General features: G+C 49.4%; 1 protein-coding gene across 4 annotated transcripts in view; it reads left to right on the forward strand.

The window, feature by feature from the left end:
- plekhd1 (pleckstrin homology domain containing, family D (with coiled-coil domains) member 1) overlaps nucleotides 1–26,191 on the forward strand; it is a 260,555-nt gene that overhangs the window by 43,093 nt on the left and 191,271 nt on the right. For all 4 annotated transcript variants that reach the window (XM_059952091.1, XM_059952083.1, XM_059952066.1 and 1 more), the window contains exons 8-9: nucleotides 15,657–15,750; nucleotides 17,050–17,231. In XM_059952091.1, the coding sequence (XP_059808074.1) occupies nucleotides 15,657–15,750; nucleotides 17,050–17,231 (276 nt within the window). The remainder of the gene's footprint in view (nucleotides 1–15,656; nucleotides 15,751–17,049; nucleotides 17,232–26,191) is intronic.

Raw genomic sequence — 26,191 nt, forward strand, 5'->3', positions numbered from 1 at the left:
ACGTTAAACAGGAGAGTCACATCACACCAACACCCCATTTAAACCGATCCAATGTTAAACAGGAGAGTCACGTCCCACCAACACCCTCATTTACACCGATCCAACGTTAAACAGGAGAGTCACATCCCACCAACACCCTCATTTACACTGATCCAACATTAAACAGGAGAGTCACGTCCCACCAACACCATCCTTTACACCAATCCAACATTAAACAGGAGAGTCACGTCCCACCAACACCCTCATTTACACCGATCCAACGTTAAACAGGAGAGTCACGTCCCACCAACACCCTCATTTACACCGATCCAACGTTAAACAGGAGAGTCACGTCCCACCAACACCCTCATTTACACCAATCCAACATTAAACAGGAGAGTCTCATCCCACCAACACCGATCCAACATTAAACAGGAGAGTGACGTCCCACCAACACCCTCATTTACACCAATCCAACATTAAACAGGAGAGTCACGTCCCTCCAACACCCTCCTTTACACCGATCCAACATTAAGCAGGAGAGTCACGTCTCACCAACACCCTCATTTACACCGATCCAACGTTAAACAGGAGAGTCACGTCCCACCAACACCCTCATTTACACCAATCCAACATTAAACAGGAGGGTCACGTCCCACCAACACCCTTATTTACACCAATCCAACGTTAAACAGGAGAGTCACGTCCCACCAACACCCCACCAACACCGATCCAACATTAAACAGGAGAGTCACGTCCCACCAACACCCTCCTTTACACCAATCCAACATTAAACAGGAGAGTCTCATCCCACCAACACAGATCCAACATTAAACAGGAGAGTGACGTCCCACCAACACCCTCATTTACACCAATCCAACATTAAACAGGAGAGTCACGTCCCTCCAACACCCTCCTTTACACCGATCCAACATTAAGCAGGAGAGTCACGTCTCACCAACACCCTCATTTACACCGATCCAACGTTAAACAGGAGAGTCACGTCCCACCAACACCCTCATTTACACCAATCCAACATTAAACAGGAGGGTCACGTCCCACCAACACCCTTATTTACACCAATCCAACGTTAAACAGGAGAGTCACGTCCCACCAACACCCCACCAACACCGATCCAACATTAAACAGGAGAGTCACGTCCCACCAACACCCTCATTTACACCGATCCAATGTTAAACAGGAGAGTCACGTCCCACCAACACCCTCATTTATACCGATCCAACATTAAACAGGAGAGTCACGTCCCACCAACACCCCATTTACATCAATCCAACGTTAAACAGGAGAGTCACATCCCACCAACACGCCATTTAAACCAATCCAAAGTTAAACAGGAGAGTCACATCCCACCAACACCCCATTTAAACCGATCCAAAGTTAAACAGGAGAGTCACATCCCACCAACACGCGATTTAAACCAATCCAAAGTTAAACAGGAGAGTCACATCCCACCAACACCCCATTTAAACCAATCCAAAGTTAAACAGGAGTGTCACATCCCACCAACACCCCATTTAAACCAATCCAAAGTTAAACAGGAGAGTCACATCCCACCAACACCCCATTTAAACCAATCCAAAGTTAAACAGGAGAGTCACATCCCACCAACACCCCATTTAAACCGATCCAACGTTAAACAGGAGAGTCACGTCCCACCAACACCCTCATTTACACCAATCCAACATTAAACAGGAGGGTCACGTCCCGCTAAAACCCCATTTACACCAATCCAACGTTAAACAGGAGAGTCACGTCCCACCAACACCCCATTTACACCAATCCAACATTAAACAGGGGAGTCATGTCCCCATTTACACTGATCCAATGTTAAACAGGAGAGTCACGTCCCACCAACACCCCATTTACACCAATCCAACATTAAACAGGAGAGTCACGTCCCCATTTACACCAATCCAACATTAAACAGGAGAGTCACGTCCCCATTTACACCAATCCAACGTTAAACAGGAGAGTCACATCCCACCAACACCCCACTTACACCAATCCAACGTTAAACAGAAGAGTCAGGTCCCCATTTACACCGATCCAGCGTTAAACAGGAGAGTCACGTCCCCATTTACACCAATCCAACGTTAAACAGGAGAGTCACGTCCCACCAACACCCCATTTACACCAATCCAATGTTAAACAGGAGAGTCACATCCCACCAACACCCCATTTACACCAATCCAACGTTAAACAGGAGAGTCACGTCCCCATTTACACCAATCCAATGTTAAACAGGAGAGTCACGTCCCACCAACACCCTCATTTACACCAATCCAACTTTAAACAGGAGAGTGACGTCCCACCAACACCCTCATTTACACCAATCCAACATTAAACAGGAGATTGACGTCCCACCAACACCCTCATTTACACCAATCCAACATTAAACAGGAGAGTCACGTCCCACCAACACCCTCATTTACACCGATCCAACATTAAACAGGAGAGTGACGTCCCACCAACACCCTCATTTACACCAATCCAACATTAAACAGGAGAGTCACGTCCCACCGACACCCTCATTTACACCAATCCAACTTTAAACAGGAGAGTCACGTCCCACCAACACCCTTATTTACACCAATCCAACGTTAAACAGAAGAGTCACGTCCCACCAACACCCTCATTTACACCGATCCAACATTAAACAGGAGAGTCACGTCCCTCCAACACCCTCCTTTACACCGATCCAACATTAAGCAGGAGAGTCACGTCCCACCAACACCCTCATTTACACCGATCCAACGTTAAACAGGAGAGTCACGTCCCACCAACACCCTCATTTACACCGATCCAACGTTAAACAGGAGAGTCACGTCCCACCAACACCCTCATTTACACCAATCCAACATTAAACAGGAGAGTCACGTCCCACCAACACCCCATTTACACCAATCCAACATTAAACAGGAGAGTCACGTCCCACCAACACCCCATTTACACCGTTCCAATGTTAAACAGGAGAGTCATGTCCCGCCAACACCCCATTTACACCAATCTAATGTTAAGCAGGAGAGGCACGTCCCACCAACACCCCATTTACACCGATCCAATGTTAAACAGGAGAGTCACGTCCCACCAACACCCTCATTTATACCGATCCAACATTAAACAGGAGAGTCACGTCCCACCAACACCCCATTTACATCAATCCAACGTTAAACAGGAGAGTCACATCCCACCAACACGCCATTTAAACCAATCCAAAGTTAAACAGGAGAGTCACATCCCACCAACACCCCATTTAAACCGATCCAAAGTTAAACAGGAGAGTCACATCCCACCAACACGCGATTTAAACCAATCCAAAGTTAAACAGGAGAGTCACATCCCACCAACACCCCATTTAAACCAATCCAAAGTTAAACAGGAGTGTCACATCCCACCAACACCCCATTTAAACCAATCCAAAGTTAAACAGGAGAGTCACATCCCACCAACACCCCATTTAAACCAATCCAAAGTTAAACAGGAGAGTCACATCCCACCAACACCCCATTTAAACCGATCCAACGTTAAACAGGAGAGTCACGTCCCACCAACACCCTCATTTACACCAATCCAACATTAAACAGGAGGGTCACGTCCCGCTAAAACCCCATTTACACCAATCCAACGTTAAACAGGAGAGTCACGTCCCACCAACACCCCATTTACACCAATCCAACATTAAACAGGGGAGTCACGTCCCCATTTACACTGATCCAATGTTAAACAGGAGAGTCACGTCCCACCAACACCCCATTTACACCAATCCAACATTAAACAGGAGAGTCACGTCCCCATTTACACCAATCCAACATTAAACAGGAGAGTCACGTCCCCATTTACACCAATCCAACGTTAAACAGGAGAGTCACATCCCACCAACACCCCACTTACACCAATCCAACGTTAAACAGAAGAGTCAGGTCCCCATTTACACCGATCCAGCGTTAAACAGGAGAGTCACGTCCCCATTTACACCAATCCAACGTTAAACAGGAGAGTCACGTCCCACCAACACCCCATTTACACCAATCCAATGTTAAACAGGAGAGTCACATCCCACCAACACCCCATTTACACCAATCCAACGTTAAACAGGAGAGTCACGTCCCCATTTACACCAATCCAATGTTAAACAGGAGAGTCACGTCCCTCCAACACCCTCATTTACACCAATCCAACTTTAAACAGGAGAGTGACGTCCCACCAACACCCTCATTTACACCAATCCAACATTAAACAGGAGATTGACGTCCCACCAACACCCTCATTTACACCAATCCAACATTAAACAGGAGAGTCACGTCCCACCAACACCCTCATTTACACCAATCCAACATTAAACAGGAGAGTGACGTCCCACCAACACCCTCATTTACACCAATCCAACATTAAACAGGAGAGTCACGTCCCACCGACACCCTCATTTACACCAATCCAACTTTAAACAGGAGAGTCACGTCCCACCAACACCCTTATTTACACCAATCCAACGTTAAACAGAAGAGTCACGTCCCACCAACACCCTCATTTACACCGATCCAACATTAAACAGGAGAGTCACGTCCCTCCAACACCCTCCTTTACACCGATCCAACATTAAGCAGGAGAGTCACGTCCCACCAACACCCTCATTTACACCGATCCAACGTTAAACAGGAGAGTCACGTCCCACCAACACCCTCATTTACACCGATCCAACGTTAAACAGGAGAGTCACGTCCCACCAACACCCTCATTTACACCAATCCAACATTAAACAGGAGAGTCACGTCCCACCAACACCCCATTTACACCAATCCAACATTAAACAGGAGAGTCACGTCCCACCAACACCCCATTTACACCAATCTAATGTTAAGCAGGAGAGGCACGTCCCACCAACACCCCATTTACACCGATCCAATGTTAAACAGGAGAGTCATGTCCCGCCAACACCCCATTTACACCAATATAATGTTAAGCAGGAGATGCACGTCCCACCAACACCCCATTTACACCGATCCAACGTTAAACAGGAGAGTCACGTCCCCATTTACACCAATCCAACGTTAAACTGGAGAGTCACATCCCACCAACACCCCATTTAAACCAATCCAACGTTAAACAGGAGAGTCATGTCCCACCAACACCCTCATTTACACCAATCCAACATTAAACAGGAGAGTGACGTCCCACCAACACCCTCATTTACACCAATCCAACATTAAACAGGAGAGTCACGTCCCACCAACACCCTCATTTACACCAATCCAACTTTAAACAGGAGAGTCACGTCCCACCAACACCCTCATTTACACCGATCCAACATTAAACAGGAGAGTCACGTCCCTCCAACACCCTCCTTTACACAGATCCAACATTAAGCAGGAGAGTCACGTCTCACCAACACCCTCATTTACACCGATCCAACGTTAAACAGGAGAGTCACGTCCCACCAACACCCTCATTTACACCAATCCAACATTAAACAGGAGGGTCACGTCCCACCAACACCCTTATTTACACCAATCCAACTTTAAACAGGAGAGTCACGTCCCACCAACACCCTCATTTACACCGATCCAACATTAAACAGGAGAGTCACGTCCCTCCAACACCCTCCTTTACACTGATCCAACGTTAAACAGGAGAGTCACGTCCCACCAACACCCTCATTTACACCAATCCAACATTAAACAGGAGGGTCACGTCCCGCTAAAACCCCATTTACACCAATCCAACGTTAAACAGGAGAGTCACGTCCCACCAACACCCCATTTACACCAATCCAACATTAAACAGGGGAGTCACGTCCCCATTTACACTGATCCAATGTTAAACAGGAGAGTCACGTCCCACCAACACCCCATTTACACCAATCCAACATTAAACAGGAGGGTCACGTCCCGCTAAAACCCCATTTACACCAATCCAACGTTAAACAGGAGAGTCACGTCCTACCAACACCCTTATTTACACCAATCCAACTTTAAACAGGAGAGTCACGTCCCACCAACACCCTCATTTACACCGATCCAACATTAAACAGGAGAGTCACGTCCCTCCAACACCCTCATTTACACCGATCCAACGTTAAACAGGAGAGTCACGTCCCACCAACACCCTCATTTACACCAATCCAACATTAAACAGGAGGGTCACGTCCCGCTAAAACCCCATTTACACCAATCCAACGTTAAACAGGAGAGTCACGTCCCACCAACACCCCATTTACACCAATCCAACATTAAACAGGGGAGTCACGTCCCCATTTACACTGATCCAATGTTAAACAGGAGAGTCACGTCCCACCAACACCCCATTTACACCAATCCAACATTAAACAGGAGAGTCACGTCCCCATTTACACCAATCCAACATTAAACAGGAGAGTCACGTCCCCATTTACACCAATCCAACGTTAAACAGGAGAGTCACATCCCACCAACACCCCACTTACACCAATCCAACGTTAAACAGGAGAGTCATGTCCCCATTTACACTGATCCAATGTTAAACAGGAGAGTCACGTCCCACCAACACCCCATTTACACCAATCCAATGTTAAACAGGAGAGTCACATCCCACCAACACCCCATTTACACCAATCCAACGTTAAACAGGAGAGTCACGTCCCCATTTACACCAATCCAATGTTAAACAGGAGAGTCACGTCCCACCAACACCCTCATTTACACCGATCCAACGTTAAACAGGAGAGTCACGTCCCCATTTACACTGATCCAATGTTAAACAGGAGAGTCACGTCCCACCAACACCCTCATTTACACCAATCCAACTTTAAACAGGAGAGTCACGTCCCACCAACACCCTTATTTACACCAATCCAACGTTAAACAGAAGAGTCACGTCCCACCAACACCCTTATTTACACCAATCCAAAGTTAAACAGGAGAGTCACGTCCCACCAACACCCTCATTTACACCGATCCAACGTTAAACAGGAGAGTCACGTCCCACCAACACCCTCATTTACACCAATCCAACATTAAACAGGAGAGTCACGTCCCACCAACACCCCATTTACACCAATCCAACATTAAACAGGAGAGTCACGTCCCACCAACACCCCATTTACACCGTTCCAATGTTAAACAGGAGAGTCATGTCCCGCCAACACCCCATTTACACCAATCTAATGTTAAGCAGGAGAGGCACGTCCCACCAACACCCCATTTACACCGATCCAATGTTAAACAGGAGAGTCATGTCCCGCCAACACCCCATTTACACCAATCTAATGTTAAGCAGGAGAGGCACGTCCCACCAACACCCCATTTACACCGATCCAACGTTAAACAGGAGAGTCACGTCCCCATTTACACCAATCCAACGTTAAACTGGAGAGTCACATCCCACCAACACCCCATTTAAACCAATCCAACGTTAAACAGGAGAGTCATGTCCCACCAACACCCTCATTTACACCAATCCAACATTAAACAGGAGAGTGACGTCCCACCAACACCCTCATTTACACCGATCCAACATTAAACAGGAGAGTCACGTCCCACCAACACCCTCATTTACACCAATCCAACTTTAAACAGGAGAGTCACGTCCCACCAACACCCTCATTTACACCGATCCAACATTAAACAGGAGAGTCACGTCCCACCAACACCCTTATTTACACCAATCCAACTTTAAACAGGAGAGTCACGTCCCACCAACACCCTCATTTACACCAATCCAACATTAAACAGGAGGGTCACGTCCTACCAACACCCTTATTTACACCAATCCAACTTTAAACAGGAGAGTCACGTCCCACCAACACCCTCATTTACACCGATCCAACATTAAACAGGAGAGTCACGTCCCTCCAACACCCTCATTTACACCGATCCAACGTTAAACAGGAGAGTCACGTCCCACCAACACCCTCATTTACACCAATCCAACATTAAACAGGAGGGTCACGTCCCGCTAAAACCCCATTTACACCAATCCAACGTTAAACAGGAGAGTCACGTCCCACCAACACCCCATTTACACCAATCCAACATTAAACAGGGGAGTCACGTCCCCATTTACACTGATCCAATGTTAAACAGGAGAGTCACGTCCCACCAACACCCCATTTACACCAATCCAACATTAAACAGGAGAGTCACGTCCCCATTTACACCAATCCAACATTAAACAGGAGAGTCACGTCCCCATTTACACCAATCCAACGTTAAACAGGAGAGTCACATCCCACCAACACCCCACTTACACCAATCCAACGTTAAACAGGAGAGTCACGTCCCCATTTACACTGATCCAATGTTAAACAGGAGAGTCACGTCCCACCAACACCCCATTTACACCAATCCAATGTTAAACAGGAGAGTCACATCCCACCAACACCCCATTTACACCAATCCAACGTTAAACAGGAGAGTCACGTCCCCATTTACACCAATCCAATGTTAAACAGGGGAGTCACGTCCCACCAACACCCTCATTTACACCGATCCAACGTTAAACAGGAGAGTCACGTCCCCATTTACACTGATCCAATGTTAAACAGGAGAGTCACGTCCCACCAACACCCTCATTTACACCAATCCAACTTTAAACAGGAGAGTCACGTCCCACCAACACCCTCATTTACACCAATCCAACTTTAAACAGGAGAGTGACATCCCACCAACACCCTCATTTACACCAATCCAACATTAAACAGAAGAGTCAGGTCCCCATTTACACCAATCCAACGTTAAACAGGAGAGTCACGTCCCACCAACACCCCATTTACACCAATCCAACATTAAACAGAAGAGTCAGGTCCCCATTTACACCAATCCAACGTTAAACAGGAGAGTCACGTCCCCATTTACACCAATCCAACGTTAAACAGGAGAGTCACGTCCCACCAACACCCCATTTACACCAATCCAACATTAAACAGGAGAGTCACATCCCACCAACACCCCATTTACACTAATCCAACGTTAAACTCATCTGAGACATTTTGGTTCGTCCTTATGTTACCAACTGATTTGTTTTCAAAGAACATTTTTCCGGAACAGATAATTCCTCTGATGTTGATTCAGTGTTGCTGTTTGAAAAGTAGGCCTTGCCAACCTGGAGCGATTCTAGAGAGTTGCCTCCTCTGTATGGCTGACCATCTGCAGACAAAACCCTGACATGCTCAGGGTATGTTCGGAAAGTATGTCCCAAACCCCAGAAACTGCTTTGGAGAATCCTGGCATAATTCGTTCTTCAGCCTTACATATCCATCTTCACTTACCCTATAAGAAAATGGAGAAGAATTAGGCATCCAGCCAATTGAGACTCTGCCATTCAATCATGATCTTTTCCAATCCCATTCTTCTTCCTTTTCTGATATACTTACCTGCAAATACCTATTGATCTCTACCTTAAATATACCCAATGATTTGGCTTCCTCATCCCTCCGTGCCTGAAAATTCCACAGATTTGCCACCTTCTGATTGAAGAAATTCCTCCTAATCTCAGTTTTCAATGAACATCACCTTATTCTGGGGCCGAACCCTCAGACCCTTGACTCTCCAACAAATGGACAATTTCTGTCACGCTTATTTGATCTAGGACTTTTAGTATTCAGTGAGTTTCAATGAGGTCCCACCCCTTATCTGTCAGAACTACACTGAGCACAGGTCCAGGGCGCAGGCAGCAAACTCTCCTCATGGTGTACATCAGGCCTTTCTTTCCCCAATCATCTCTGTGAACATGCCCCTGGCCACACGTCCTTAGTTACAGGGCCAACATTTCCACGCAGTATTCCAAATTGGAATTGGAATTAAAATTGCTTTATTATTGTTGTCCTTCATTGCTAGAGGGACTGAATTTAAGAGCAAGGTTATGCTGCAACTGTACAGGGTACTGGTGAGGCCGCACCTAGAGTATTGTGTGCAGTTCTGGTCTCCTCAGTTGAATAAAGATACACTGGCTTTGGAGGTGGTGCAGGGGAGGTTCACCAGGTTGCTGTTCTGGAGATGAGGAGAGAATGAGTCTCTGGAGTTCAGAAGAATGGGAGGAGATCTTATAGAAACATAAAATAACGAAAGGGGTAGATAAGATGGAGGCAGGAAAGTTGTTTCCGTGGTAAATGAGAATAGAATGAGGGGACACAGGGAGTAGATAAGGGACAGGAATCACAAGGAACTGATTGCCCCAGAGAAGAGTGAATCTGTGGAATTCTCTCCCAGGGAGGCAGTAGAAGCTACCTCCTTAAATATCCTTGACCCAGTTAGGTAGATTTTTGCATAGTGGGGGAATTGAGGATTGTGGGAAAAAGGGGGAATTGAGTCCATGGCCAGATAAGCCATGGCCTTATTGAATGGTGTAGGACACCTGATGAGCCAGGTGGCCTGTTCCTGCTCCTATTTCATGTTCTTTTACCAAAAATACAGTGAAAAGCTTGTCTTGCATCAGACAGATCAAATCACTACACCGTGCATTCAGGTAGTAAAACAATGCAGAGTAAAGTGAAAACAGCCATATAGAGCATGCAGTATGGGTAGACAATACTGTACGGTACAGCAACATAGTGAGGTAGATTGTGAGGTCGATAATCCCTCTGATATAGTTTTCTACCAGTGGGTCGAGGCTGTGCTCGAGTCTGATGGTATGTGCTTTCAGGCTTCTGCACCGTCTGCCTGATTTATTGCTTTATTGAGCCAGCAGGAAGTATAGATGGAATCTATGGAGGGGGGGCTGCTTTACATGAAGTGCTGAGCTGTGTCCACAACTCTGCAGTTTCTTGCAGTCATGTGCAGAGCAAGTTCAACTTCAAGTTTAATTGTCATTCAACCATACATGGAAATAGCCAAACAAAACGGCTTTCCTCGGGGCCAAGGTACAAAACACAGTGCCAACAGCACAAGGCACATATAGGAGTTCAGTAAAATGCAGACACACAAAAAGAAGTCCAAATCCCTGAGTCAATGAATCATGCAGCAGTCTGCAGTTGAACACAATACAGATTGTCTTCTGCCGAGTGGACACTGGGGGGCAGCATGGACGTTGTGCCACACTGCCTCTGGCACTTCAGTGGAGCTCCCCGACTCTGCCTCCTTCCTGGGCGGCTGCAAACAGGTGACTCTGTGGTTTGAGACCCAGTCATGACCAAGGCCACCCAGCTCTCCCCACTCTCCCCATTCACCAATAAATCAGTGAATCAGACTTGCAGCATTCCACATTAACAATGTCCAACAGGGGATTGCAATCACAAAGATAACGACTAAGATGGTCGCTACTGTGAGGCAGTGCACGTTCACTCTGATGAGGCAGCAGCGCGATCTGCACCGTCCGGCCTCTTCAGAGTCTCCGCCAACAAGCAACTTGCTGATGGGGTAGACCCAGAGTACATTAAGTTCTTAATGTTCAGTAGCATCTTCTGATCATAAAAAGTATGTTTAAAAAGACAATAACACTTTAGATTGGCCCAGTAGAAGCTGCTGTGACTGATCTTCACTGCCATTTTATAGCCATTGGAAGCAGCTGTGATTGATTCAGATATCAGAATCAGAATCAGACTTTAATCGCCAAGCACCTGTGCACATACAAGGAATTTACTTCCGGCAGATGTTGTCTCTCTGCTCATAACAATAATAATGATAAATATAAATGAAAATATAGATTATACATACAGGTAGTGCAATCCAAGTAATAGTTAGCCGACAGTTAACCGGCAGTTAACTGTTCAGCAAAGTGACCGCAGTAGGGAAAAAACTTCTCCAGTGCCTATTAGTCTTAGCCTGGAGGGATCTGAAGCGCCTACCAGACGGAAGCAGTTCAAACAGTCCATGCGCAGGATGGGAGGAGTCCTTTATGATGTTCACCGCCCTCTTCTTCAACCTGGAAGAGTACAGGTCCACAATAGAGGGCAGGGAGGCTCCAATGATGCACTCGGCAGTCCTCACTGTGCGCTGTGGTCTGGTTCTATCCTGCTTGGTGGCCGCTCCAAACCACACAGTGATGGAGGTGCACAGGACAGACTCAATGACTGCAGTGTAGAACTGCAGCAGCAATTCCTGAGGCAGACCATATTTCCTCAAGAGCCGCAGGAAGTACATCTGCTGCTGGGCCTTCTTCAGGATGGAGCTGATGTTCTGCTCCATCAATAAAAATTGGTAAGGGTTGAGGGGAACAGGCCAAATTTCTTTAGCCTCTTGAAGAAACAGAGGTGTTAATGAGCATTCTTGACTGTGGTGTCAAAGTCAGGACAGGCTATTAGTAATGTTTTTTGGAGATGAAGCTCTCCAGCTCTCAACAAGCCCACACCTCCTCACACTGTATTCCATCTGCCACTTCTTTGCCCACTCTCCTAAACTGCCTGCATGCTTCTGCAGATCCCTTGCCTCCATGACACTGCCTTTTCCTCAGGGTTTGTTATTTGGAAGGCTCTGGGTCAGAATTCCAGAACAACCACTGTTATCCTGGTTGAGCTGTAGCAAATGGGACAATGCTCCCCACCTAGCTTGAAAGCAGAGAGCTGGAAACCCAGTGGCTGCCCAACTCACACTGACCCATAGGGTGGGGTATAGACAATGGAGAAAGGTGAAGAAAGTGTCCGGATCATCCCAGGCAGATAGTCAAACTGTTGGCTGATTGGGGAACTTTCTCCAAGATGGCACTGGAATTAATTGTCTGTTTATCTGCATCTCTAACACCACCTGTCTCCACCTGAACAGCATCACTGTTGAATCCCCCATTGCTGATCTGTTCCCGTGTGTTTGAAAAATGTCAGGGCCGACGGTCAAGGAAGTGGTGACCTTGGACTCAGAAGATTGTTTCTCACACTTCCTTCCACCTACTTTTCTCAAAGTGACTTGGAGGTCCTGTTCACATTACCCACTAAGACTCTTCATTAAACTGAGATACAAGCTACTCTATTATGTTGTCTATATTAGTAACAGTGAGTGTGAATAGTGGAGGTGAGGGACCAGTTTTGTGAAGGTCACCACTCAACACCCTTCCAAAGTGAGTGCACAGGTTGTTCTTTCCACTGCTGAAATATTTAAACATTTTACATATAAGAACATAAGAGATAGAAGCAGGAGTAGCCCAATCGGCCCCTCAAGCCTGCTCCGCCATTCAACAAGATCATGGCTGATCCAATCTTAACTCTAGTTATCACCGAATCCCACAAGGCAACAGTGCCAACCAACAGGGCACCGTGCCGCCCATTTTATTTTATTATTCATCCCGCCCAAACCCATGTGATCACCCGGGGAAAAAAAAACGATTTGCCAATTGAGGAGAAAAAATCTGGAAAATTCCTCTCCGACCCATCCAGGCTATCGAAAACTGGTCCAGGAGATCACATGGCTGATCTAAACCTAGCCTCATGTCCACTTACCTGCTCGCTCACCGTATCCCCTAATGCCATTTTTATCCAGGAAAATGTCTATCTCCATTTTGAATTTATTGAGTGTAGTAGCTTCCACAACTCTCTGGGGCAGTAAATTCCACAGCCCCACTGCCCTCTGAGTGAAGAAATTTCTCCTCATCTCAGTCCTGGAACGGCATCCCCTTATTTTAAGATTATGCCCCCTAGTCCTAGTTTCACCCATCATTGGGAACATTCTCCCCGCATCCACCCAATCAAGCCCCTTCACGATCTTATATGTTTCAAATGTTTCAATAAGATCGCCTCTTATTCTTTGGAACTCCAATGAGTAGAGCCCCAATCTACTCAACCTCTCATCATACATCAACCCACCCATCCCCGGAATTAACCTAGTGAACCTTCTCTGCACTGCCTCGAGAGACAGTATGTCCAGAACTGCACGCAATACTCCAGGTGTGGTCTCACCAATATCCGGTACAACTGCAGTAAGACCTCCCTGTTCTTATATTCCATCCCCCTAGCAATAAAAGCCAGCAATCCATTGCCCTTCTTGACCACCTGCTGCACTTGCATACTAACTTTTTGTGTTTCCTGCACCGGGACCCCCAGATCCCTTTGCACAGAAGCACTTTCCAGTTTCTCTCCATTTAGATAATAATTTGCTCTATTATTTTTCCTGCCAAAGTGCAAGACCTCACACTTGTCAGTATTATGTTTCATCTGCCAAATGTCTGCCCAATCACTCAGCCTATCTATGTCCCCCTGCAGGGTTTCAATATCCTCCGCATTCATTACACTCCCTCCCATCTTTGTGTCATCAGCAAACTTCGATACATTGCACTTAGTCCCTTTCTCCAAATCATTAATATAGATTGTAAAGAGTTTTGTCCCCAATTCCATAAACTTTAATAGTATCACACAATGGATTTCATTTCTCAAAGCTCATGTTTAAAACACATCCTTCTCTAGTAAATCTCTCCAAAAATACTGTATATTCCAAATTGTTAAACAAAACCCACATCATACTGGTTCTGATGAACTTTTTCTGGGCAATCTATTAATTTGCTAAATCGTGGTGGTGTGTTCTTACTGTAAGGTTCTAAGTTTGGTTGGTAAGTTGGTTTATTATTTTGCTTTGGTTAACATGCCACCCATACTGATTATTTCATCACCTCAGTACATGAAGGCAGGACAAGGGAAAACAAAAACAGAATGCAGAATAAAGTGTTGCAGTTACAGAGAAAGTGCAGTGCAGGCAGACAATGAGGTGCAGGGCCTTGAAGAAGTAGATTGTTCAAAGGTTCAAAGGTCAAATTTAATGTCAGAGAAATGTATACAATACACATCCTGAAATGCTTTTTCTTGGCAAACACGCAGGAAAACAGAGAAGTGCCCTAAAGAATGAACAACAGTTAAACATGAGAACCCCAAAGTCCTTCCCCAGTTCCCCCTCATGCAAGCAAGCGGTAGCAAGCTACGATTCCCCCCTCCCCCCACCAGCAAAAAAAGGCACATCGGTACCGTCACCAAGCCCAAGTGTGGGCTAAGCAATAACACAGACTAAAGTTACCCCAAAAGCTTCGTATTTCATCTGACATTCGACAAACCACAGGGTCTCTCTCTCCCTGGCAAGGGAGAGGGAGGCGTCCCCCATTTTTGCAGCGAGTGGGAGACTTAACAACAACCTGCTGGTTTACGATGTTAAAAATCCATTTTGTTGCTTTTTTTGAGCTCTGCATCCAAAGATTGCAAAGGCCCACAGCGAAAGATTTTTTATCCTCCCCCGATGACACACGAGTCTCCTGCAGTGACACTGATCCTTGATCCGCCTGTTTCCAGAGCCCCGAGATCTTAGGCTTCCGAACGCGATCGAGACTCTCAGGCCGAACCCTTGGCATGTCGAATAACGGCCAATCATGGAACCCCAAGAACGGGTCCTGTTTGCGCAAAGAACCGAGGCCTGCATGTAACTCCAGGTCAGGGTCTTCAAAAGGACCCTGAAAGGGAAAAATAGAGATATTAAAGGTTGAAATAGAACTGTTTCTGAAGATGTAAGCAAAGGAGTTGCCGTTCGGCGCCACCGTCCTCCTAAGCTCCACCTTTCCATCTTATCATACTAGGGAACCATTTAAGCATCTTATAACCATCAGGTAGAGCTCTTTGACCCAGGTAGTACGTGCTGGTGGCCTGGGGGAAAGAGAATGACGGGGTGGGTGGGCCTTTTCATTATGTTGGCTGCTTTTCTGAGGCGGAGAGAAGTGTTGGCAGTGCAAACGTGCGCTGTTTGGCTGCTGTGCAAGAGTTGTAATGAGTTGGGTGTTGTCCACAGGGAGCTGGAGGTCACCGTGAGCTCATTAACAACAATCGAAGAAGAAAAGAAGCAATTACACCAACTTTCAGAATCACTGCAAAATAATTTAGAGGTGAGTGTTGGAATGGACACGGATGAAAGCTAAGTGATAATGAGGTTCTGGTTACACAAGGAGCCTGGCCTCTTGACTCTGTGTCTGTAGAGTACCCCAGTAGGCTCAGTGCCACCAGATCAGTCAAACCCACTCCAGAGGGTTAAGCACAGCATCTAGTTTAGTGCCTGAGTAAGAGGAAAGAACAAACTCTAAGCTCAATTTGTTTCTGGAAAACTAACAACTTGGTGATGCTGGGAATCTGAAATAAAAACTGTGAATGTTGGAAATGCCCAGCAGGTCAAGCAGCATCTGTGGAGAGAGAGAATTGGTTATGTGAGGGACCATGGCTATGAATGCTTTTCCACCATCTGCAAGGCACCAACCAGGAGTGTGATGAACCTATCTCCACTTCCCTGAGTGTGTTGTTAGTTGACATTAGTATCCTAACTAGAAACATTGTGGGCCGTAGGGCCTGTTCCTGTGCAGTATGATTTTATGTTCTGGTCCATGTCCTATGACTCCAGGAACTCTTGAGCAGCTCTACCAGGACAATCCAGGGCAAAGGAACCGTTTGACTGGCACCTAGCCCTTCTCCTCCAACATTCATTCCTCCATCACTCGTGCACAGTGGCTACTGAGTGAACCATCAGGCTGTCTGACAGCACCTCCCAAACACCATTTTCTAGCCACAAGGGCATCCCATGCATGGCTGCACCTCCACCTGCAGATTCCCTTCCAAGTCTGACTAATTCTGCCCCTTCAACATCACAGGGTTTAACCCTAGAACTGCCTCCCCAATAACACAGTAGTTCTGAGATTGATTAGAATGGGCAATAAATGCAAATTGCACAGTTTGTCTACATTGTGAAAATGATAAAATATTCTCTGAGCTATGGTGAAAGCCAGGTAAGATTGGTGCGGACCACAGTTCCAACATTACTTGGTTCCCTCGAAGCCACTTCACCCATGACATTTCACGATGCTTAGAAATAAGCTGTAGGAGTTTCAGGTACAAGTCCAGGCGACTGGTGCTGTTGCTGTAATGGCCTCTTTGGGAGATGGACAGTTCACGGTGGGCTGTGAGTAAAGGTCTCCACACACTTTGGTAATGTTCTGTCATCCACTTGGACTGCAGCCAATCTGCTGTCTAGACCCATCAGGTCCCCACTCAAGCAATACCTTGTCACATCTTTATCCAGTGAACTCTGCCAGACTCTGTACTGAGGAATCCTGTCACAGTCCATCCTGTGGTTCACTGACTTCCCTTGGGAAGGGTGGCTGGGAGCTTGCAGTAACCTCTTGTCTCTGCTGCATCAGAGCCTATCTCAGGAGAAGCAGCGGACTCTGGAGAAGCTGCAGGACAGTGAGCACCAAACACAGCAGCTGGCCAGCCAGAACGAGCAGCTGTCCGAGTCCAGCGGGGCCATCCGGGCTATCCTGCAGCGCATCGAGGAGGACATGAAAAAGCTACAGGAGGAGAAAGTGCTTGCAGAGGAAAGGTGGGCGAGTGATTGGAAAAAGTGGATGCGGATGAGAAGTGGGTGTACAGGGAGGGGGTGCACGAAGGGTTTTCAAGGCGAGGAAGTACCAGGTAGGTTGAGAGCAAGTGGATGTGCAGTAAAGCTGTACAAGAACAGAGTGCAGATTGCTGCAAGAGGAAGAGTGTACACAGATGATACACAGGAAGAGGGTTCATATGAAGCATGCACAGGGACCAGGTGGTGTAGAAAGGTGTACGGGGAGGGTGTAGTGTAGAAGGGTGTACAGGGAGGGTGTAGAGTGGAAAGGTGTACCGGGAGGGTGTATTGTGGAAGGGTGTACAGGGAGGGTGTTGTATAGAAGGGTGTACAGGGAGGGTGTATTGTAGAAGGGTGTACAGGGAGGGTGTAGAGTGGAAGGGTGTACAGGGAGGGTGTAGTGTAGAAGGGTGTACAGGGAGGGTGTAGTGTAGAAGGGTGTATAGGGAGGGTGTTGTATAGAAGGGTGTACAGGGAGGGTGTATTGTAGAAGGGTGTACAGGGAGGGTGTTGTATAGAAGGGTGTACAGGGAGGGTGTAGTATAGAAGGGTGTACAGGGAGGGTGTAGTGTAGAAGGGTGTACAGGGAGGGTGTAGTGATGAAGGGTGTACAGGGAGGGTGTAGTGATGAAGGGTGTACAGGGAGGGTGTTGTATAGAAGGGTGTACAGGGAGGGTGTATTGTAGAAGGGTGTACAGGGAGGGTGTTGTATAGAAGGGTGTACAGGGAGGGTGTATTGTAGAAGGGTGTACAGGGAGGGTGTTGTATAGAAGGGTGTACAGGGAGGGTGTATTGTAGAAGGGTGTACAGGGAGGGTGTAGAGTGGAAGGGTGTACAGGGAGGGTGTGGTGATGAAGGGTGTACAGGGAGGGTGTAGAGTGGACGGGTGTACAAGGAGGGTCTATTGTGGAAGGGTGTACAGGGAGGGTGCAGAGTGGAAGGGTGTACAGGGAGGGTGTAGAGAGGAAGGGTGTACAGGGAGGGTGTATTTTGGAAGGGTGTACAGTGTGGGTGTAGAGTAGAAGCGTGTACAGGGAGGGTGTATTGTGGAAGGGTGTACAGGGAGGGTGTAGTGATGAAGGGTGTACAGAGACGGTGTAGTGATGAAGGGTGTACTGGGAGGGTGTAGTGATGAAGGCTGTACAGGGAGGGTGTATTGTGGAAGGGTGTACAGGGGGGGTGTAGAGTGGAAGCGTGTACAGGGAGGGTGTAGTGATGAAGGGTGTACAGGGAGGGTGTATTGTGAAAGGGTGTACAGGGAGGGTGTATTGTGGGTGTACGGGGAGGGTGTAGAGTGGAAGGGTGTACGGGGAGGGTGTAGAGTGGAAGGGTGTACGGGGAGGGTGTAGAGTGGAAGGGAGTACAGGGAGGGTGTATTGTGAAAGGGTGTACAGGGAGGGAGTATTGTGGGTGTACGGGGAGGGTGTAGAGTGGAAGGGTGTACAGGGAGGGTGTAGAGTGGAAGGGTGTACGGGGAGGGTGTAGAGTGGAAGGGTGTACAGGGAGGGTGTAGAGTGGAAGGGTGTATGGGGAGGGTGTAGAGTGGAAGGGTGTACAGGGGGGGGTGTAGTGTAGAAGGGTGTACAGGGAGGGTGTAGAGTGGAAGGGAGTACAGGGAGGGTGTAGTGATGAAGGGTGTACAGGGAGGGTGTAGTGTGGAAGGGTGTACGGGGAGGGTGTAGAGTGGAAGGGTGTACAGGGAGGGTGTAGAGTGGAAGGGTGTATGGGGAGGGTGTAGAGTGGAAGGGTGTACAGGGGGGGGTGTAGTGTAGAAGGGTGTACGGGGAGGGTGTAGTGATGAATGGTGTACAGGGAGGGTGTAGTGATGAAGGGTGTACAGGGAGGGTGTAGTGTAGAAGGGTGTACAGGGAGGGTGTAGAGTGGAAGGGTGTACGGGGAGGGTGTAGTGATGAAGGGTGTACAGGGAGGGTGTATTGTGAAAGGGTGTACAGGCAGGGTGTATTGTGGGTGTACGGGGAGGGTGTAGAGTGGAAGGGTGTACAGGGAGGGTGTAGAGTGGAAGGGTGTACGGGGAGGGTGTAGAGTGGAAGGGAGTACAGGGAGGGTGTAGAGTGCAAGGGTGTACAGGGAGGGTGTAGAGTGGAAGGGTGTACAGGGAGGGTGTAGAGTGGAAGGGAGTACAGGGAGGGTGTAGAGTGGAAGGGTGTACAGGGAGGGTGTAGTGATGAATGGTGTACAGGGAGGGTGTAGTGATGAAGGGTGTACAGGGAGGGTGTAGTGTAGAAGGGTGTACAGGGAGGGTGTAGAGTGGAAGGGTGTACGGGGAGGGTGTAGTGATGAAGGGTGTACAGGGAGGGTGTATTGTGAAAGGGTGTACAGGGAGGGTGTATTGTGGGTGTACGGGGAGGGGGTAGAGTGGAAGGGTGTACGGGGAGGGTGTAGAGTGGAAGGGTGTACGGGGAGGGTGTAGAGTGGAAGGGAGTACAGGGAGGGTGTATTGTGAAAGGGTGTACAGGGAGGGTGTATTGTGGGTGTACGGGGAGGGTGTAGAGTGGAAGGGTGTACAGGGAGGGTGTAGAGTGGAAGGGTGTACAGGGGGGGGTGTAGTGTAGAAGGGTGTACGGGGAGGGTGTAGTGATGAATGGTGTACAGGGAGGGTGTTGTGATGAAGGGTGTACAGGGAGGGTGTAGTGTAGAAGGGTGTACAGGGAGGGTGTAGAGTGGAAGGGTGTACGGGGAGGGTGTAGTGATGAAGGGTGTACAGGGAGGGTGTATTGTGAAAGGGTGTACAGGGAGGGTGTATTGTGGGTGTACGGGGAGGGGGTAGAGTGGAAGGGCGTACGGGGAGGGTGTAGTGATGAAGGGTGTACAGGGAGGGTGTATTGTGAAAGGGTGTACAGGGAGGGAGTATTGTGGGTGTACGGGGAGGGTGTAGAGTGGAAGGGTGTACAGGGAGGGTGTAGAGTGGAAGGGTGCACGGGGAGGGTGTAGAGTGGAAGGGTGTACAGGGAGGGTGTAGAGTGGAAGGGTTTATGGGGAGGGTGTAGAGTGGAAGGGTGTACAGGGGGGGGTGTAGTGTAGAAGGGTGTACGGGGAGGGTGTAGTGATGAATGGTGTACAGGGAGGGTGTAGTGATGAAGGGTGTACAGGGAGGGTGTAGTGTAGAAGGGTGTACAGGGAGGGTGTAGAGTGGAAGGGTGTACGGGGAGGGTGTAGTGATGAAGGGTGTACAGGGAGGGTGTATTGTGAAAGGGTGTACAGGGAGGGTGTATTGTGGGTGTACGGGGAGGGGGTAGAGTGGAAGGGTGTACGGGGAGGGTGTAGAGTGGAAGGGTGTACGGGGAGGGTGTAGAGTGGAAGGGAGTACAGGGAGGGTGTATTGTGAAAGGGTGTACAGGGAGGGTGTATTGTGGGTGTACGGGGAGGGTGTAGAGTGGAAGGGTGTACAGGGAGGGTGTAGAGTGGAAGGGTGTACGGGGAGGGTGTAGAGTGGAAGGGAGTACAGGGAGGGTGTAGAGTGGAAGGGTGTACAGGGAGGGTGTTGTGTGGAAGGGCGTATAGGGAGGGTGTAGTGATGAAGTTGGTACAGGGAGGGTGTAGTGTAGAAGGGTGTACGGGGAGGGTGTAGTGATGAATGGTGTACAGGGAGGGTGTAGTGATGAAGGGTGTACAGGGAGGGTGTAGTGTAGAAGGGTGTACAGGGAGGGTGTAGAGTGGAAGGGTGTACGGGGAGGGTGTAGTGATGAAGGGTGTACAGGGAGGGTGTATTGTGAAAGGGTGTACAGGGAGGGTGTATTGTGGGTGTACGGGGAGGGTGTAGAGTGGAAGGGTGTACAGGGAGAGTGTAGAGTGGAAGGGTGTATGGGGAGGGTGTAGAGTGGAAGGGAGTACAGGGATGGTGTAGAGTGGAAGGGTGTACAGGGAGGGTGTTGTGTGGAAGGGTGTACTGGGAGGGTGTAGTGATGAAGTTGGTACAGGGAGGGTGTAGTGTACAAGGGTGTACGGGGAGGGTGTAGTGATGAATGGTGTACAGGGAGGGTGTAGTGATGAAGGGTGTACAGGGAGGGTGTAGAGTGGAAGGGTGTACAGGGAGGGTGTATTGTGGAAGGGTGTACAGGGAGGGTGTAGTGTAGAAGGGTGTACAGGGAGGGTGTAGAGTGGAAGGGTGTACGGGGAGGGTGTAGTGATGAAGGGTGTACAGGGAGGGTGTATTGTGGAAGGGTGTACAGGGAGGGTGTAGTGATGAAGGGTGTACGGGGAGGGTGTAGTGATGAAGGGTGTACGGGGAGGGTGTAGTGTAGAAGGGTGTACGGGGAGGGTGTAGTTCAGAAGGGTGTACGGGGAGGGTGTAGAGTGGAAGGGTGTACAGGGAGGGAGTAGTGATGAAGGGTGTACAGGGAGGGTGTAGAGTGGAAGGGTGTACGGGGTGGGTGTAGAGTGGAAGGGTGTACGGGGAGGGTGTAGTGATGAAGGGTTTACAGGTAGAGTGTAGTGATGAAGGGTGTACAGGGAGGGTGTAGAGTTGAAGGATGTACGGGGAGGGTCTAGTGATGAAGTTGGTACAGGGAGGGTGTAGTGTAGAAGGGTGTACAGGGAGGGTGTAGTGATGAAGGGTGTACAGGGAGGGTGTAGTGTAGAAGGGTATACAGGGAGGATGTAGAGTGGAAGGGTGTACAGGGAGGGTGTAGTGTAGAAGGGTGTACAGGGAGGGTGTATTGTGGAAGGGTGTACAGGGAGGGTGTAGTGATGTAGGGTGTATGGGGAGGGTGTAGAGTGGAAGGGTGTACAGGGGGGGGTGTAGTGTAGAAGGGTGTACAGGGAGGGGGTATTGTGGAAGGGTGTACAGGGAGGGTGTAGTGATGTAGGGTGTATGGGGAGGGTGTAGTGTAGAAGGGTGAACAGGGAGGGTGTATTGTGGAAGGGTGTACAGGGGGGGTGTAGAGTGGAAGGGTGTACAGGGAGGGTGTAGTGATGAAGGGTGTACAGGGCGGGTGTATTGTGGAAGGGTGTACAGGGGGGGGTGTAGAGTGGAAGGGTGTACAGGGAGGGTGTATTGATGAAGGGTGTACGGGGAGGGTGTGGTGATGAAGGGTGTACGGGAAGGGTGTAGTGTAGAAGGGTGTACAGGGAGGGTGTATTGTGGAAGGGTGTACAGGGAGGGTGTAGTGATGAAGGGTGTACGGGGAGGGTGTAGTGTAGAAGGGTGTACGGGGAGGGTGTAGTGATGAAGGGTTTACAGGGAGGGTGTAGTTCAGAAGGGTGTACGGGGAGGGTGTAGAGTGGAAGGGTGTACAGGGAGGGTGTAGTGATGAAGGGTGTACAGGGAGGGTGTAGAGTGGAAGGGTGTACGGGGTGGGTGTAGAGTGGAAGGGTGTACGGGGAGGGTGTAGAGTGGAAGGGAGTACAGGGATGGTGTAGAGTGGAAGGGTGTACAGGGAGGGTGTTGTGTGGAAGGGTGTACAGGGAGGGTGTAGTGATGAAGTTGGTACAGGGAGGGTGTAGTGTAGAAGGGTGTATGGGGAGGGTGTAGTGATGAATGGTGTACAGGGAGGGTGTAGTGATGAAGGGTGTACAGGGAGGGTGTAGTGTAGAAGGGTGTACAGGGAGGGTGTAGAGTGGAAGGGTGTACGGGGAGGCTGTAGTGATGAAGGGTGTACAGGGAGGGTGTATTGTGGAAGGGTGTACAGGGAGGGTGTAGTGATGAAGGGTGTACGGGGAGGGTGTAGTGATGAAGGGTGTACGGGGAGGGTGTAGTGTAGAAGGGTGTACGGGGAGGGTGTAGTGTAGAAGGGTGTACGGGGAGGGTGTAGAGTGGAAGGGTGTACAGGGAGGGTGTAGTGATGAAGGGTGTACAGGGAGGGTGTAGAGTGGAAGGGTGTACGGGGAGGGTGTAGAGTGGAAGGGTGTACAGGGAGGGTGTAGTGATGTAGGGTGTATGGGGAGGGTGTAGTGTAGAAGGGTGTACAGGGAGGGTGTAGAGTTGAAGGATGTACGGGGAGGGTCTAGTGATGAAGTTGGTACAGGGAGGGTGTAGTGTAGAAGGGTGTACAGGGAGGGTGTAGTGATGAAGGGTGTACAGGGAGGGTGTAGTGTAGAAGGGTATACAGGGAGGATGTAGAGTGGAAGGGTGTACAGGGAGGGTGTAGTGTAGAAGGGTGTACAGGGAGGGTGTATTGTGGAAGGGTGTACAGGGAGGGTGTAGTGATGTAGGGTGTATGGGGAGGGTGTAGAGTGGAAGGGTGTACAGGGGGGGGTGTAGTGTAGAAGGGTGTACAGGGAGGGTGTATTTTGGAAGGGTGTACAGGGAGGGTGTAGTGATGAAGGGTGTACGGGGAGGGTGTAGTGTAGAAGGGTGTACGGGGAGGGTGTAGTGATGAAGGGTTTACAGGGAGGGTGTAGTTCAGAAGGGTGTACGGGGAGGGTGTAGAGTGGAAGGGTGTACAGGGAGGGTGTAGAGTGGAAGGGTGTACAGGGAGGGTGTAGTGTAGAAGGGTGTACAGGGAGGGTGTAGTGTGGAAGGGTGTACAGGGAGGGTGTAGTGATGAAGGGTGTACGGGGAGGGTGTAGTGATGAAGGGTGTACGGGGAGGGTGTAGAGTGGAAGGGTGTACAGGGAGGGTGTTGTGTGGAAGGGTGTACAGGGAGGGTGTAGTGATGAAGTTGGTACAGGGAGGGTGTAGTGTAGAAGGGTGTATGGGGAGGGTGTAGTGATGAATGGTGTACAGGGAGGGTGTAGTGATGAAGGGTGTACAGGGGGGGTGTAGAGTGGAAGGGTGTACAGGGAGGGTGTAGTGATGAAGGGTGTACGGGGAGGGTGTGGTGATGAAGGGTGTACGGGAAGGGTGTAGTGTAGAAGGGTGTACAGGGAGGGTGTATTTTGGAAGGGTGTACAGGGAGGGTGTAGTGATGAAGGGTGTACGGGGAGGGTGTAGTGTAGAAGGGTGTACGGGGAGGGTGTAGTGATGAAGGGTTTACAGGGAGGGTGTAGTTCAGAAGGGTGTACGGGGAGGGTGTAGAGTGGAAGGGTGTACAGGGAGGGTGTAGTGATGAAGGGTGTACAGGGAGGGTGTAGAGTGGAAGGGTGTACGGGGTGGGTGTAGAGTGGAAGGGTGTACGGGAAGGGTGTAGAGTGGAAGGGAGTACAGGGATGGTGTAGAGTGGAAGGGTGTACAGGGAGGGTGTTGTGTGGAAGGGTGTACAGGGAGGGTGTAGTGATGAAGTTGGTACAGGGAGGGTGTAGTGTAGAAGGGTGTACGGGGAGGGTGTAGTGATGAATGGTGTACAGGGAGGGTGTAGTGATGAAGGGTGTACAGGGAGGGTGTAGTGTAGAAGGGTGTACAGGGAGGGTGTAGAGTGGAAGGGTATACGGGGAGGGTGTAGTGATGAAGGGTGTACAGGGAGGGTGTATTGTGGAAGGGTGTACAGGGAGGGTGTAGTGATGAAGGGTGTACGGGGAGGGTGTAGTGATGAAGGGTGTACGGGGAGGGTGTAGTGTAGAAGGGTGTACGGGGAGGGTGTAGTTCAGAAGGGTGTACGGGGAGGGTGTAGAGTGGAAGGGTGTACAGGGAGGGTGTAGTGATGAAGGGTGTACAGGGAAGGTGTAGAGTGGAAGGGTGTACGGGGTGGGTGTAGAGTGGAAGGGTATACGGGGAGGGTGTAGTGATGAAGGGTTTACGGGGAGGGTGTGGTGATGAAGGGTGTACGGGAAGGGTGTAGTGTAGAAGGGTGTACAGGGAGGGTGTATTTTGGAAGGGTGTACAGGGAGGGTGTAGTGATGAAGGGTGTACGGGGAGGGTGTAGTGTAGAAGGGTGTACGGGGAGGGTGTAGTGATGAAGGGTTTACAGGGAGGGTGTAGTTCAGAAGGGTGTACGGGGAGGGTGTAGAGTGGAAGGGTGTACAGGGAGGGTGTAGTGATGAAGGGTGTACAGGGAGGGTGTAGAGTGGAAGGGTGTATGGGGTGGGTGTAGAGTGGAAGGGTGTACGGGGAGGGTGTAGAGTGGAAGGGAGTACAGGGATGGTGTAGAGTGGAAGGGTGTACAGGGAGGGTGTTGTGTGGAAGGGTGTACAGGGAGGGTGTAGTGATGAAGTTGGTACAGGGAGGGTGTAATGTAGAAGGGTGTACGGGGAGGGTGTAGTGATGAATGGTGTACAGGGAGGGTGTAGTGATGAAGGGTGTACAGGGAGGGTGTAGTGTAGAAGGGTGTACAGGGAGGGTGTAGAGTGGAAGGGTATACGGGGAGGGTGTAGTGATGAAGGGTGTACAGGGAGGTTGTATTGTGGAAGGGTGTACAGGGAGGGTGTAGTGATGAAGGGTGTACGGGGAGGGTGTAGTGATGAAGGGTGTACGGGGAGGGTGTAGTGTAGAAGGGTGTACGGGGAGGGTGTAGTTCAGAAGGGTGTACGGGGAGGGTGTAGAGTGGAAGGGTGTACAGGGAGGGTGTAGTGATGAAGGGTGTACAGGGAAGGTGTAGAGTGGAAGGGTGTACGGGGTGGGTGTAGAGTGGAAGGGTATACGGGGAGGGTGTAGTGATGAAGGGTTTACAGGTAGAGTGTAGTGATGAAGGGTGTACAGGGAGGGTGTAGAGTTGAAGGATGTACGGGGAGGGTCTAGTGATGAAGTTGGTACAGGGAGGGTGTAGTGTAGAAGGGTGTACAGGGAGGGTGCAGTGATGAAGGGTGTACAGGGAGGGTGTAGTGTAGAAGGGTGTACGGGGAGGGTGTAGTGATGAATGGTGTACAGGGAGGGTGTAGTGATGAAGGGTGTACAGGGAGGGTGTAGTGTAGAAGGGTGTACAGGGAGGGTGTAGAGTGGAAGGGTATACGGGGAGGGTGTAGTGATGAAGGGTGTACAGGGAGGGTGTATTGTGGAAGGGTGTACAGGGAGGGTGTAGTGATGAAGGGTGTACGGGGAGGGTGTAGTGATGAAGGGTGTACGGGGAGGGTGTAGTGTAGAAGGGTGTACGGGGAGGGTGTAGTTCAGA

Source organism: Hypanus sabinus, chromosome 2, assembly GCF_030144855.1.
Source record: "Hypanus sabinus isolate sHypSab1 chromosome 2, sHypSab1.hap1, whole genome shotgun sequence".
Taxonomy (NCBI): Eukaryota; Metazoa; Chordata; class Chondrichthyes; order Myliobatiformes; family Dasyatidae; genus Hypanus; species Hypanus sabinus.